Source organism: Pelodiscus sinensis, chromosome 29, assembly GCF_052426305.1.
Source record: "Pelodiscus sinensis isolate ZL-2025 chromosome 29, ASM5242630v1, whole genome shotgun sequence".
Taxonomy (NCBI): Eukaryota; Metazoa; Chordata; order Testudines; family Trionychidae; genus Pelodiscus; species Pelodiscus sinensis.
In genome coordinates this window covers 8,324,823-8,337,882 of record NC_143080.1, presented here as the reverse complement: position 1 = coordinate 8,337,882, position 13,060 = coordinate 8,324,823, and the positions used below count along the sequence as shown (strand labels likewise).

At 50.5% G+C, this 13,060-nt stretch overlaps 1 protein-coding gene across 2 annotated transcripts in view; it reads left to right on the top strand.

Annotated features, from left to right (window-relative positions):
* Positions 1-2,025: 2,025 nt before the first annotated feature.
* Positions 2,026-13,060, top strand: part of DUSP3 (dual specificity phosphatase 3) — a 51,253-nt gene continuing 40,218 nt past the window's right edge. Inside the window, exon 1 of one of the 2 annotated variants that reach the window (XM_014574902.3) lies at positions 2,026-2,353. In XM_014574902.3, coding sequence (XP_014430388.1) covers positions 2,232-2,353 — 122 coding nt within the window. In that variant the 5' untranslated portion in view covers positions 2,026-2,231. The remainder of the gene's footprint in view (positions 2,354-13,060) is intronic. The other variant, XM_006125712.4, reaches the window with a different exon arrangement.

Here is a 13,060-nt window from a genome sequence, read left to right as displayed (position 1 = left end):
GACGTACCCGCTAGTTCGAATTTGTTAAATCAGGGGTTATTAAATCGAATTTTCTAATTTTGAAATAGTTTCCTGGTGTAGACATGGCCTGGGGCACTCTGCACAACTTTCCCAAACAACCTGCTACCTCTAAGCGGAGGCAGTGAGGAAAGCAGGCAGCACCATTCAGGTTTTTCAGTCAAAGCGGCATGGACCAGGTTTGCTGCATGTGGGGCGATGAGTCCCCTGCTGCACAGGAAACGCCTACTGGCATGAACCAACCTAGTGCATGAGCAGAAATTGATACAGCTCTAAAGGGACCATGTCGATTTTATTGACAACTAACATTTTTCTCCAAGTTGCTCTGCATCATGTACGTTGCCGGGTCATTCAGCCAGGGTACGAGTGTCTTTTCTTGTGCCATCATACACTGACAAGAGAAAGGGACATTGTCTGCTGCCAATTTTATAGGGACAATCCTGGTATTCTGGGCCTTGTCTTATTCAGGCGCCTATTCCCCGCCCCATCACTTGCCCAGCAGCATAAGTAGCGTCAGGCGCAAGCCCTTGCAATTTGTGCTGGTGCTGAAATAAACCCCCATGAAATGAGGAAATGTTACAAGCTGCTCAAAAAAGGAGCTTTGCGCGCGTCACACGATTCTACAGTAGCAGAACCATGGCACTTGGATACTCATTATTCTGGGCAGGCAGAGATCGGTGGCACACCCATTCGCTGAACACAACTGTTGTAAACTACAGCGTCATGGGAAGAGGCTTTGGAGCCTCATTGTCCGCCCTGGGCAAAACGTACCCATCCTGTCAGTTGCACTCGCTGGCTATCAACCCCCATTTTGTTAACTTTCAACTCAACACCAAGAGGAGGGCAGTGCTGTCAGTGAGAGCAGCTTCGCTAGTCTCTGCCTTGAGTCGCTATGGAGGTCACCAACACCCGTCTCGCTCCAGAGGACATTGGAGAAAAGGCAGGAGCAAACACAGACTGTGGTGGGTTTGTAACAACTAGTAGTAAATCTCCGCCCTCTGCCAAATCCAGATCCCTGAACCCAGGGGCATTGGGCAGGTGGTGTGATGCTGTAGGGCTGGCAGGCTGCCCTAGTGCTAAGGGACCCCCAGGAAGTGCGGGCCAAGCCTGGGAAGCTCATAGCAACTCACCTATTGTGGGCTTTTGAGTAGGGCCCCAGAGCCCAGCAGGGAGCTATTGAAAGATCTGGCAGGGACCCGGGTTGCAATAGGCCAGTATCTGTAAGAAATGTTAAGTTGCTTTCACCGGCTCCAGTGTCATGGGGAACCTCGGCATGAAGATGCGGGTAAAGGCACAGGACGAGCGGGTCGGTCGCACCCCACAGCCCCTGCCCACTCCCTGGGAACCAGCTCCCTCCGCTCCCGTCCCTGAACCTTTCCCACCCGGCTGTCCCCAACTAGCAGCAGGTTCAGCGCCTCGCCCGGCGCCAAGGCCGGGCCCTGCGCGGCTGCCTCCGCATCCTGAGCTGCCAGAGACTGGGAGAGCCGCCTTGGTGTCACGTCCCAGAGTGTGTGGGGCCTCCTCCCTCCCGGCCCTGCAGTGAAAGTCACGAAGAGAGACACACACGCCCGATCTGCCCCCTTCCCTCTCCCCGTCTGGCTGGACCGAACGAGCCGGGCCCGGGGAGAACGATACACAACGTTCTAGCCGGGACGCGCAACGATACACAACGTTCCACCCGGGCCCGGGGAGAACGATACACAACGTTCTAGCCGGGACGCGCAACGCTACACAACGTTCCAGCCGGGCCCTGGGAGAACGATACACAACGTTCTAGCCGGGACGCGCAACGCTACACAACGTTCCAGCCGGGCCCGGGGAGAACGATACACAACGTTCTAGCCGGGACGCGCAACGATACACAACGTTCCATGTCTGCTCTGAAGCCCCTAAGACTGGCGCGCGAACTCGACACCTGCTGCCTGCTCTCCCGGGGCTGCGGGGCGGGCGGGCTAGACCGTGGGGGCGCGATCCTCCAGGCGGAAGTGTCAGGATGCGGGGGGGGGGGGGGGAGGCAGCAGGGATCGGGGTGCAGCGGGGCAAGGAAAACCCCCGCTCCGGGTGACCCGGCTGCTGGGTGTTGCTGGCAGAACCAGCTGATCCCGGCCCCTCCTATCAGGCTCAGCCCAGCTCTCGTGCGGGGAGAGAAGCGAGGCCCTGCCTAGAGCTGCGGAGCCGGAGTGGGGGCTGCGGGGAGGGGCCCAGATCTGGCCATGTCCGACTATGGGATCTCAGTGGAGGAGCTGAACGACTTGCTGGCTAACGGCACCGGCTGCTACAGCCTCCCCAGCGCGCACAGCAACGAGGTGGCGCCCCGCATCCACGTGGGGAACGCGTGAGTGCGGGGGGGCAGTAAGGGGTGTGGGGTGCTGAGGCCCAGGCGGTGATCTCCCCAGCCAGCTCGCACCGGCTTGACTTGAGGGGCGGGCTGGGGGAAGCTGGGCTGCTGGCAACCCAGCTCAGCTCCCACCCCGCTCCTGTTCCCGCTGTGCGACTGTTTGTGTGAGAACTTGGCAGGGGGTTGGGGCCAGGGTCCTAGGAGGTCGCGGGAAGGAAAGATCTGTGAATTAGGGTTATGTGGCCCTGCCTGGGCATTCATGGCAAGGGCCCTGGGAGTTTTGAAATTGAATTATGGGAAATGGGGGGGGGGGCTGCTTTGAAGCCCCTAAGATTGCAGAACTTAGGGTGGGCTCCTGCTTGTCTGTTAACAGGAAAGCCTTCTGAATTGCAGAAAAGGAGGTGCTTAAGAAATGGTATTAGTCAGAGGTTTTTGGTGGCCCAGAACCGAGGGGTGGCAGAATAAAAGCAGTCAACGCTAATTCAAGAAGGGGCTAAAAATGGCTTGCTCCCCAGGCTCAGATCTGAATGTGAATGTGTCAGCACTAGCCTTTTGCTACTGTTGCAGCTGGGCAGCTGTCCTGGCGGGTTACGTTTAAATTCTACAGGCCTACACACCACAAGAACCCCCTCGCCCCTGAATGGTAGCAGGTATTCAAGAAAATGTGTTATTTGCTCAGTTCTAGGGGTGGGAGAGCAGGGCTGTCACCCTGGGCACCAGCTTCCAGGAGGTGCCTTTAAAAAAACTATCTCAGCTGCTTGGGGGTGGGTTAGGATGCCAAAAATATTCTCCACCCTGGCTGGCAAGATGCCCGGGGGCTGTTCCTGTTCTAAGTTGTAAAGTATTTACAGTCACTCCGCCCAGGCCCGGGGGGATCTGTTCTCTGTTTCTGACCTGCTGTGAGATGTTGGGCCAGTCACTATATTGCTCTGTGCCTCGGTTTCCCTTCTCAGCCATTATCTCCTCTGTTTAGACACAAGATTTTGGGCAAGTGGTCTGACTCTTACTAGCAGAAGGTGGACCTGTGGGTGCTAAGGTGATACAAATTAGATCTTGCACCTTTATCCTACATACAAAAGAAGCTCATAAGAACGGCCATACTGGGTCAGACCCATGGTCCATCTAGCCCACTCTTCTGGCAGTGACTGGTGACAAATACTCCAGAGGGAATGAACAGAACAGGGGAAATCTGCTGGTGTCCAGTCCCAGCTTTTTGCAGTCAGAGGTTTAGTGTCCAGGGTTCCCTGTAAGCTGTGCGCTTGTGGGGCCACTCAGGAGAGATCCTAATGCTGCCCAGCTGATTAGCACAGTACCCACAGGTAGGTTTTTAGTTTCTATAGGTGGTGCACTTTTGCACATGCCTAAGGGCACATAAAATGTATTCTGCACATGGATGGGAAAAATGGGTCCTTTGTTATATAACACGTTTTCTCCACTTTTTCATAATTCTATAGACCATCTAAGTTGTCTCTTTTCTAAGATGACCCGTCCCAATCTTTTTATCTCTTCTAAAATGGAAGCTGTTCTATAGCTCTTAAGTTTTGTTGCCCTTCTCTTTACTTTTTCCAATATTAATGTGTCTTTTTTCCCCCTGAGATGGGGCAGTATTCAAGCTGTGAGCATATCATAGATTGAGATGGTGGTGGGCAACCTGGGGTCAGCCCTTTGAGGTTCTGTGTGTGGCCTGCAAGACATTTTGTTTACTGTCGCCCACACGCAGTGTTGCTGGATTCTGCTGGCTTTTATTCACATCGGTTTTTTTCCCCCCTTACCGGTATAACACAAAAGACACACAAAAAGAAAGGGACATGACGTGAGGTGCGTGCTGATTGCTTACAACATTGTGAACGCCGTGCACCCCCCTCCCCCCCCGCATCCAATCAAAACGTTTTATGGTTCATTCGGCACCACCTGCAAATTCTAGGTACACAAGGGCAGTTAACAAACCTACCTTATCCTGGGATACTGTCTTGGTTATGACAGTCTTTCGGCCACTGAGATGAAGGAAGGCCACTCGTGTGACACTTACTAGCCTCGGTTGCCTTATTGTGACACTATGGGATTTGTTGTCTTATTTATTCTCTTATCTTTCCTATGGGTTACTAACATTCTGTTAGTTTTTTGATTTCTACTGCAGATGTTTTCAGGGAAATATCCACACTCACGCCAAGATTTTTTGTTTTGTTTTGAAATGAGTGTGTAGTCGGGATTATATTTTCACATGAGCATTACTTTGCAGTTGTATTGCATTTCATCTGCCATTTTGTTGCCTAGTTTTGTGAGACCCTTTGTTATTTTTCGCAGTCTGCTTTGGACTTTATACAAAAGAGCAGGTTAGACAAACACCTGTCAGGGATAGTCTAGGTCAGTTGTCCCCAAACTGTGGGGTGTGAGTGAAGGAACTTCTGGGGTGGAGCGGGAGAGCCCTGAGCAACAGTCATGCCAGGGGTAACAGTGGAGTCTTTATTCAGCAGACAAAGATATCATAGGATGCCGTGTTTGGAGACGGAAGCCACCGAAGTTCAGACGGGAACTAAGATTCATATTTTTAACAAGGCAGGTAATCAGTCATTGGCACAGACTAACACGAGATATGATAAACGTTCCAGGCCTTGGAGACTGTAACTTGAGAACGAATGGCTTTCTAAATGTTGAGTATGAATTCAGGCACATGTCGTGGGCTAAATGCAGGAAGCACTGGGTGAAATTCTGTGGTGGTGTGGTAGGGCAGGCCAGACTAGAGGATTGTAACAGTTTCTTCTAGTTCTCAAATGGGTGATGTTTTCTTGATAACTGGTTTCTCGACTTCTTACACTGTCCCTGGAACTCTATATTGCTGTGAATATCTTACGCCGGCAGGTTTTAAACTGTTTGGCCTGCAGCCCACCCCACTCAACGCACCAGCAGCCAACCCTCCATGATGACGAAAGGGGTGCAAGACAGTGTGGGGCTGTGGGGTGTGGAAAGGAGGTTGGGTGCAGGAGTGGGCTGGGGGAGGAGGGGGTGAGGCCAGGAGGTTGGGTGCAGAAACAGGCTGAGGGTGTGTGTGTGTCAGGCCAGGAGGTTGGGTGCAGGAGTGCGGGGGGGGGGGGCGGTGTTAGGCTGGGAGGTTGGGTGCAGGAGCGGCCAGGGGGTTTGTGTTAGGCCAGGAGGTTGGGTGCAGGAGTGCGGAGGGGGGCGGTGTTAGGCTGGGAGGTTGGGTGCAGGAGCGGCCAGGGGGTTTGTGTTAGGCCAGGAGGTTGGGTGCAGGAGCGGGCTGAGGATGGGGGTCTGACTGGGGTTCTGGCCAATGGGAGCAGCTGGGAAAGCCTCCAGGTGAGCGGTTCCCTGTGCTGCCATTCCCACATGAGCTGGATCAGGCCTGTAAGGCTTGAGGCTGCCCCCCGCTCCCACTGCTGCAGAAATCCAACCTCATGGAGGGGTGGGGCTGGAGCAGGGAAGGGCCCAGCTCTGAGCCCGTGGCCCACCTGCAAGACAGTCGTGGACCACACTTTGAGAACCACTGTCCCAGATGAGGTACTGGATGCTCATTGTGACTGTACTTTGGGATGTGAGCTTGTCTTGGTGGGACAGGGCAGAGGAGGAGGTAACTGTTTCGAGGCCTGGTGGCAGCCGGAAATCCGGACCCTTTTGAATTATTGTCGGGGCCCCTGCCCTACAGTCTGGGCAGCGCAGAATGACTGGCAGGGGGAGGCTCGCCCCAGCCCAGCCCTTCCACCCAAGGCCCTGCCCCTTCCGTTAAGGCCCCGAGCCAGCCCCTTTTTCCAGGAGCCTGGCATTTCTGTCCTCCCCCCTGTCCTGGCCTCTCCTTGGGGTCTTTCTCTCCTTCCTATGCCTTCTCCAGCTCCTGGTCCCTCTTCCACCCTGTCCCCACATCAGTTCCCTTCTCTGCTTCTGTCTTTCTCTCTGCTTTTACCCTGCCTTCCCCACCTCACTCCCCACCCCGCCTGCTGGCATGTGAATCCCTCCCCTGCGTTTGCTCCCACACAGCCCATCTGGTTTCATTGCCATGGGCATAAAGCCTTCAGCAGGCCAGGCAGCCATAAAAACTCTGCTGGCGTGTACAAGAAATAAACCACAGCTCTGTCTAGGCTCTGACATGACGGGTACTGAGTCCACGTCTCTCTAGCTCAGGGGTGGGGGAACCTTTTTTGGGTCGGAGGCCGCTGACCCACAGAAAAATCAGTTGGCGGCCGCGCACAAGCAAGACCCCCACAGGAGGGTGGGGGGTGGAGCACCAGCGAGGGCTCCCCAATGGTGAGCCCCAGGCCTTAGGTTCCCCACACCCGCTATCTTCTAGGGCTTGTTGCAAAAGAACAGACGTCTTCCCACGGGTGTGGGGGAGGAGGGTCTTGTTTTGACAGGCTGGTAAGAGCTTGTTGGTCCCAGGATACTAGAGAGACATGGGTGAGCTCATGTCTTTTATTGGCCCACCACCTGTTCTAGTGAGAGAGACAAGCTTTTGAGCTATGCAGAGCTCTTCTGCTCCGGGAAAGTACTCCGTGCGATAGACCTGTGTTGGCATAACGACGTCACTATTGGGTGTGAAATCCATGCCCTTGAATGACACAGTTAGTTTAACCTCTCTCCTTCACACACACACATACGCACACCTCTCTCTCACAAACATACACGCACGCACGTGTAACCCACACACCTAGTGTGGTTACTGAGCAATGCAAGTGGTACCTAGACCACAGCCACCATCAAGAGACCTCTACAGCTGGGAGCCAGCTGGCTTTTAGCTCAGAGTGTAAAGGGTCCTATACTCTGCTTCAAGGGTTCAGATCCTCCCGGTGGCGGTTACACACGCATGCACCTGTCTCTCTCTCATGTATCTCTCTCTCTTTTTTTCTCTCTCTCTCTCACACACACACACCTCTTTCCCATACACACATACCTCTCACACACACACAGGCACAAACTCTATCACCCACACCCTCTCTCTCATGCACACATCTCTCACACACATATGCACCGTCTTTCTTCCACACACACCCACCCCTCTTTCTCAGACACACTTTTCTTTCTCTCTCTTTCTCTCACACACACCCCTCTCTCTCACACACAAACGCACATGTACCTCACACACACAATGCACAAATTCTCTCTTTCATATATATTCACACCCTCTCTCTTTTTTTCTCTCTCACACACACATGCACCTCTCATACACAGATGCACAAACTCTCTCTCCCACACACACCCACACCCCTTTCTCAACACAGGCACACAGGCAACACCTCTCTCACACAGACTCATACACATATCTCTCTCACACACGCACGCAACTCTCTCACACTTTTTTTCACACACATACACTCCCCTCTCTTTCTCACACACATCTCTCTCAACACACGCACACATCTCTCTTACACATGCTCACACACACACCTCTTGACAGGCTGAGAACACACACACACAGAGCATAGACAGCGGGACATTGACAGATTGCCATAGCTACCACAGCTTGTTGAAGGGGTTTTACAGAGCGGCTTAACGAGTGATTTTGACAGTTGTGCAGCTGCATGGAAACAGCTGGGCCATGCTGAGCTAGTGCACTAGTGTAGCTATGGCCTAAAGGGCTAACGGCTGTGCTGCTGTAGCACAGTCCATGAAGACAAGCTGTCGGAATGTCACCGCTCTCTCCAAGATCAAAACAGAATATGGACTAAGGGACCATCAAGGGGAGGTGACTGGTCAACACCCCTTTAGTCATAAAACAAAAAGGAGGGAGCATTGTGGGTCAAAATAAGCCATGTTTCATTTAATAAAGATACTGGATTTATCGCTTATCTCAGCAATTAGATAACCGGTTAAACGTTAAGTTTAATCGGTTAATTGATTAATTAGGCGAGAGAAGGGCCAGGGTGTGAGGCTGCTGACTCCCAGCCTGCGAGCCCACATGGGCTGCGAGCTGGCATCCCCCTCTGTTCCTCTCCGCGGCTGCTTCCAGCCCTGTGTGAGGCTAGCGACTCCGAGCCTGCATAGGGCTGCTCCCGGGTAACGGTTATCCATTACCCAGTGAGCATCACTCCTTAGAAGTGATGCTTACGGGGTAACCTGGTTACTTGTTCACATCCCTACCTGCAACCTACTAACCCCCACCCCTGTCCTATGACTATGGGGGTTCTAATGGGCCACTTCCCCTTGAATGGACCAGTGGACGGTGCCGATCAGGGGCGGGGAGGACCTGAAGTTACTTCCCTTTCGATGGGGATTTCATCATTTCCATAGCAACATGTGATTGATTGCACAATGCTAGGATTATGACTTCACTGCAGGTTCGAACAAAAGGTAATGCCGGGTTGCAGATGGCACCAGCCCCTATCCAAACCCGTGAATGGGCACAGCAGAAATGGGGATTCTAGGAGTTCGTACAAGCTAATGACATTGCATTTGTACAGACGTTCTCTCTTTTTTTTAACCTCTGCTTTGTCATTAAAGTCTTTGTTCAAAATCCATTAAACCGTTCGGCAGAGAAACTGTGGAGGCTTATGGGAGAGTGCGATTTCTGTGGAAGTTTTGTATTCCTCCTATGTGGCAGCACAGCGTGTCACAGCAGTGCGAATGTGTTGACAACTGACAACAGTCTTTTATTCTGGTTGTGGAACTGAAAGGTCAGGCTCTCCAATTACTGTGATAAAATCTTACCCCAAAAGTAACTTTCTGGTTTAGTGTCTGTTTCACTTACTATGTCAGATATAATGGCTTATACAAACTATGTCCTGCAAAAAGGTTTGTGTTATACAACTATTCTAACCGTGCAAATTGTTTAGCATGTCAGTATGGAGATATTGTGAGTCCTATTTGCATCACGATAGAACTGTGTGAGTCTTCATCCCTACAAAGTAACATGTAAAAAAAAAAAATCTGGCAAAGTGATGGTGCCCGGATTTGCTGTGCAAACTGAGGTGGCTTGAATGGTTCATGTCTTGCTTTTTGGTTCATGTCATCCTTGAGCCCCTCTGTCCTGAGTGTGTGGCCTAGGGGATAGGGCGTTCATGTGGGGAGGGCAGGCTGGTGCATTCTAGTCCCACCCACCTTGGGAGAGGTGGGATAAAGGGTGCCCTGAAAATAAGGTGGTGGGGTGGGTTCTAGTGTGGGATAGGGTGTTTGCTTGGGGAGGGCAGGGTGGTAGGGCTCCAGTCCTGCCTACCTAGGGAGAGGCAGGATAAAGGGCACCCTGAAAGTAAGGTGGTGGGGTGGGTAGCAACTATCCTGCTGAGGAGAAGGGAGTGACTTGAACAGTTGCTCTGAGACTGAAGCATCAACTCAGTTCTGGATGGATCACTTCTTTTGGGGGGATTTATCGCTGATGTATCACTGCCCAGTGGAAGCACTTAAAATATCTTATCCTAGAGCAGATACATCTCTGCAGGGTTTCAGACTCAGAGAAATCACAAGTCACATGCGGGCTGCTGCATTCAAACAGATGAATCAGAGAATCTGAATCGGATCCAGAATAAACTTTTGCTTGAAACCTCCGGGGCTATTTGACTTCATAGTATGGCTGGTTTTCCTTGTGAATGAATCATCCAGAGCTAAACATGGGAGTGGTGTTAGAGCAGGGCTAGTCAACACACGGCCCGTGGGCTGCATACAGCCCACAGCCTGTTTGTTTGTGGCCTGCGGCGTGGTGTGGGTTTATGCAGGGCTCAACATACGGCCCACAGGTGGGATCCTTTGAACAGGGCCTCCACTGGGAACACACTCCATAATGATGAGTCAATATAATGGTCGTTTGTTGATATGCGTTTTAATAGTTACATTCCTGGACTGTCATTGCTCATTAAAAGTGCTGTCCTATGGGTGGAAATCAGGTAAATATTGCATTTTATGAATATCAGCAGAACTGACTTAAACGGGGCCTGCGTGTTGGGTAGACTTGCCTTAATCTTTGTATTCATGCCCATCAGCGTGAAAGAAGCTATTTGCGTATATTTGCATGTATATGCAACCATACTTAAGTTGCGGCCTTCGGCATGTGCTGTAAATATCATTGTGGCCCCCAGGGCTTCCAAAGTTGAGTAGACTTGTGTTCGAGTATTCAGGGATCTCTCTTTGCTCAGAAATTGAGAACGGTGAGATTAAATTGGAACACAGACGATGCAGTATGAACCGTGCCTCTGTCGAGGGACTTAGTGCCAAAACACTGCATTTTCTATATAATATGGATCCTTTCAACCCGACCTGATGATAACTGGGTTCAGGACGAGTTTGAGTCTGAAAACAACCCACCGCTCTCTGGGTTAGGTCAGGTAATCTCTGATGACCTCCTTCTGTCCCCCTCCCTCCCCCGGTCTTCCATGGTCTGCCACCACTTTGCTGCACAGTGGTGTGAGTGGGTTGATGACCCACAATGCCATTCCCTCTGTGGATGTTAAAATGTGTTTGATTAATTAACCGTGTAACCATTGAACATTTCAGCTGTTACTGTTAGGGATGTTAAATATCGGTTAATTGAATAGTCGAGTAACATCATTTATTCGTATTGGTTATTCGACTATTCTGTAGTCCCCGGGGGTGGGGCCGGCAGCAGTGCAGGGTGCCAGGTGGGAGCTAGTCCTCAACGGGAGCCATTTTAAAAACCAGCTCCTTTTGCGGACTGGCTGCTTGTTGCCCTGGGTGTGTCTAGACTACAGGGTTTTTTCGAAAAAAGTGGCCTTTTTTGAAAAAACTTCCCCTGCATCTAGACTGCTGCCGCGTTCTTTCGAAAGTAAATCGAAAGAACGCGGCAGTTTTTTCGACCGCAATAAACCTCGTTTTACGAGGAAGAACGCCTTTTCTCAAAAGTGCTCTTTCGAAAAAAGGCGCTATGTAATATAAACTGTGCTTTTTCGAAAGAGCATCCAGACTGCCTGGGTGCTCTCTTTCAAAAAAGCGGCTTGCTTTTTCGAAAGTACTGGTTGTAGTCTAGACGTTCTTTTTCGAAAGAGGCTCGCAGTCTAGATGTAGCCCCTGTGCTGCTGCCTCCAAAGGCAGCAGCCCCTGTCTGGGGAGGGTGGGTGTGTCTGAGCTCCCAGACTTGGTACGAACTGGCATTGAGCCGGGTTCCCTGCCCGCCAGCTCCTAATACACTTTAAATGCAGAGCCACAGTGGGGGTAGGTCTCAGACCCAGGTGTGTGCCAGAACTGAGCTGGATTGCTGGCCAGCCTGGTAAAAAATTGACTGGTTGGGGTGAGGAAGTGGGGGAGAAATGCGTGTAGTCTGTAACATTAACCTATAAGCTTTTGTTTATCGGTTAATCGGCTACACTCTTCCATCCCTAGTTACAGTTACATGCAATTTTGCAAGGCTATAGACGTGAGGGTTTATCTTTTTACTTGCCATGAGCTGCAGTTGAGAATCTTAAGACACAATCCTCAAATGCATCCAAAGCATTTTAAATAGTAATTGACGTAGAGTCAGGCCAGGTTTGGGAGGAAGTGTTGAGCTGGGCTTGGGTTGAGTCTGAAAATGACTCCGCTCTCTCAGGCTTGGGTCATTTTTGGGTGGGCTGAAGGTCTAGTTGAGTTCAGATCAGGCTTTAAAATTAGGTCTGAACAGACCTCAAATATAATAGATGAAGGAAGTAATCCAAAGAGGATGGAGAGAGGCTGTTCTCAGTGGCGGCAGATGATCGAACGAGGAGCAATTGTCTCAAGTTACAGTGTGGGAGATCTAGGTTGGATAGCGGAAAAATTATTTCCCTCGGAGGGTGGAGAAGCACTTGAATGGGTTCCCTAGAGGTTTTTAAATCTGGGTTTGACAAAGCCCTGGCTGGGAAAAGAGGAGACTGAGGGGGGATATGATAGAGGTATATAAAATCATGAGTGGTGTGGAGAGGGCCGATAAAGAGAAGTTATTTATTAGTTCCCATAATAGAAGAACTAGAGGACACCAAATGAAATTAATGTGTAGCAGGTTTAGAACTAATAAAAGAAAGTTCTTCTTCACACAGTGTGTAGTCAACCTGTGGAACTCCTTGCCAGAGGAGACTGTGACGGCTAGGACTATAACAGAGTTTAAAGAGAAGCTAGATAATTTCATGGAGGTTAGGGCCATAAAAGGCTATTAGCCAGGGGATAAAATGGTGTCCTTGGCCTCTGTTTGTCAGAGGCTGGAGAAGGATGGCAGGAGACAAATCGCTGATCATTGTCTTCGGTCCACCCTCTCTGGGGCACCTGGTGCTGGCCACTGTCGGCAGACAGGCTACTGGGCTAGATGGACCTTTGGTCTGACCCAGTACGGCCGTTCTTATGTTCTTATGATAATTTAGTTGGGTGGTGTTGTCTTGCTTTGGGCAGGGATTTGGACTTGATGACCTCCTGAGGTCTCTTCCAGCCCTAGGATACTATGTTGAAAACATGAAGATCCAACAGCAAAGGATAATAATGGAAAAGCATGTCCAGATTGCTAGTTCCTCAAAAAAGAGGATCAAAGTAAAGTGTAAACAATATTGCACAGGTTACTGATTAGTACAATTATATAATTTTCAGATAATGCAGTAGAATAATTCAGCATAAAGAATGAAATCAAATCCAGCTTCTGTAATTTTTCTAGATCATCCTCAATCTACTGACCCAATTTCAACATTTTCCTCATGTTCAGACTGTTTTGAATTGCATCTCCAGGAAGTATTTTATAGAAAATAATTGTTTCTGGCTATCTAGTACCAATGAATCATAAATTCCTAACTGAATATCATTAAAAAGGAACAG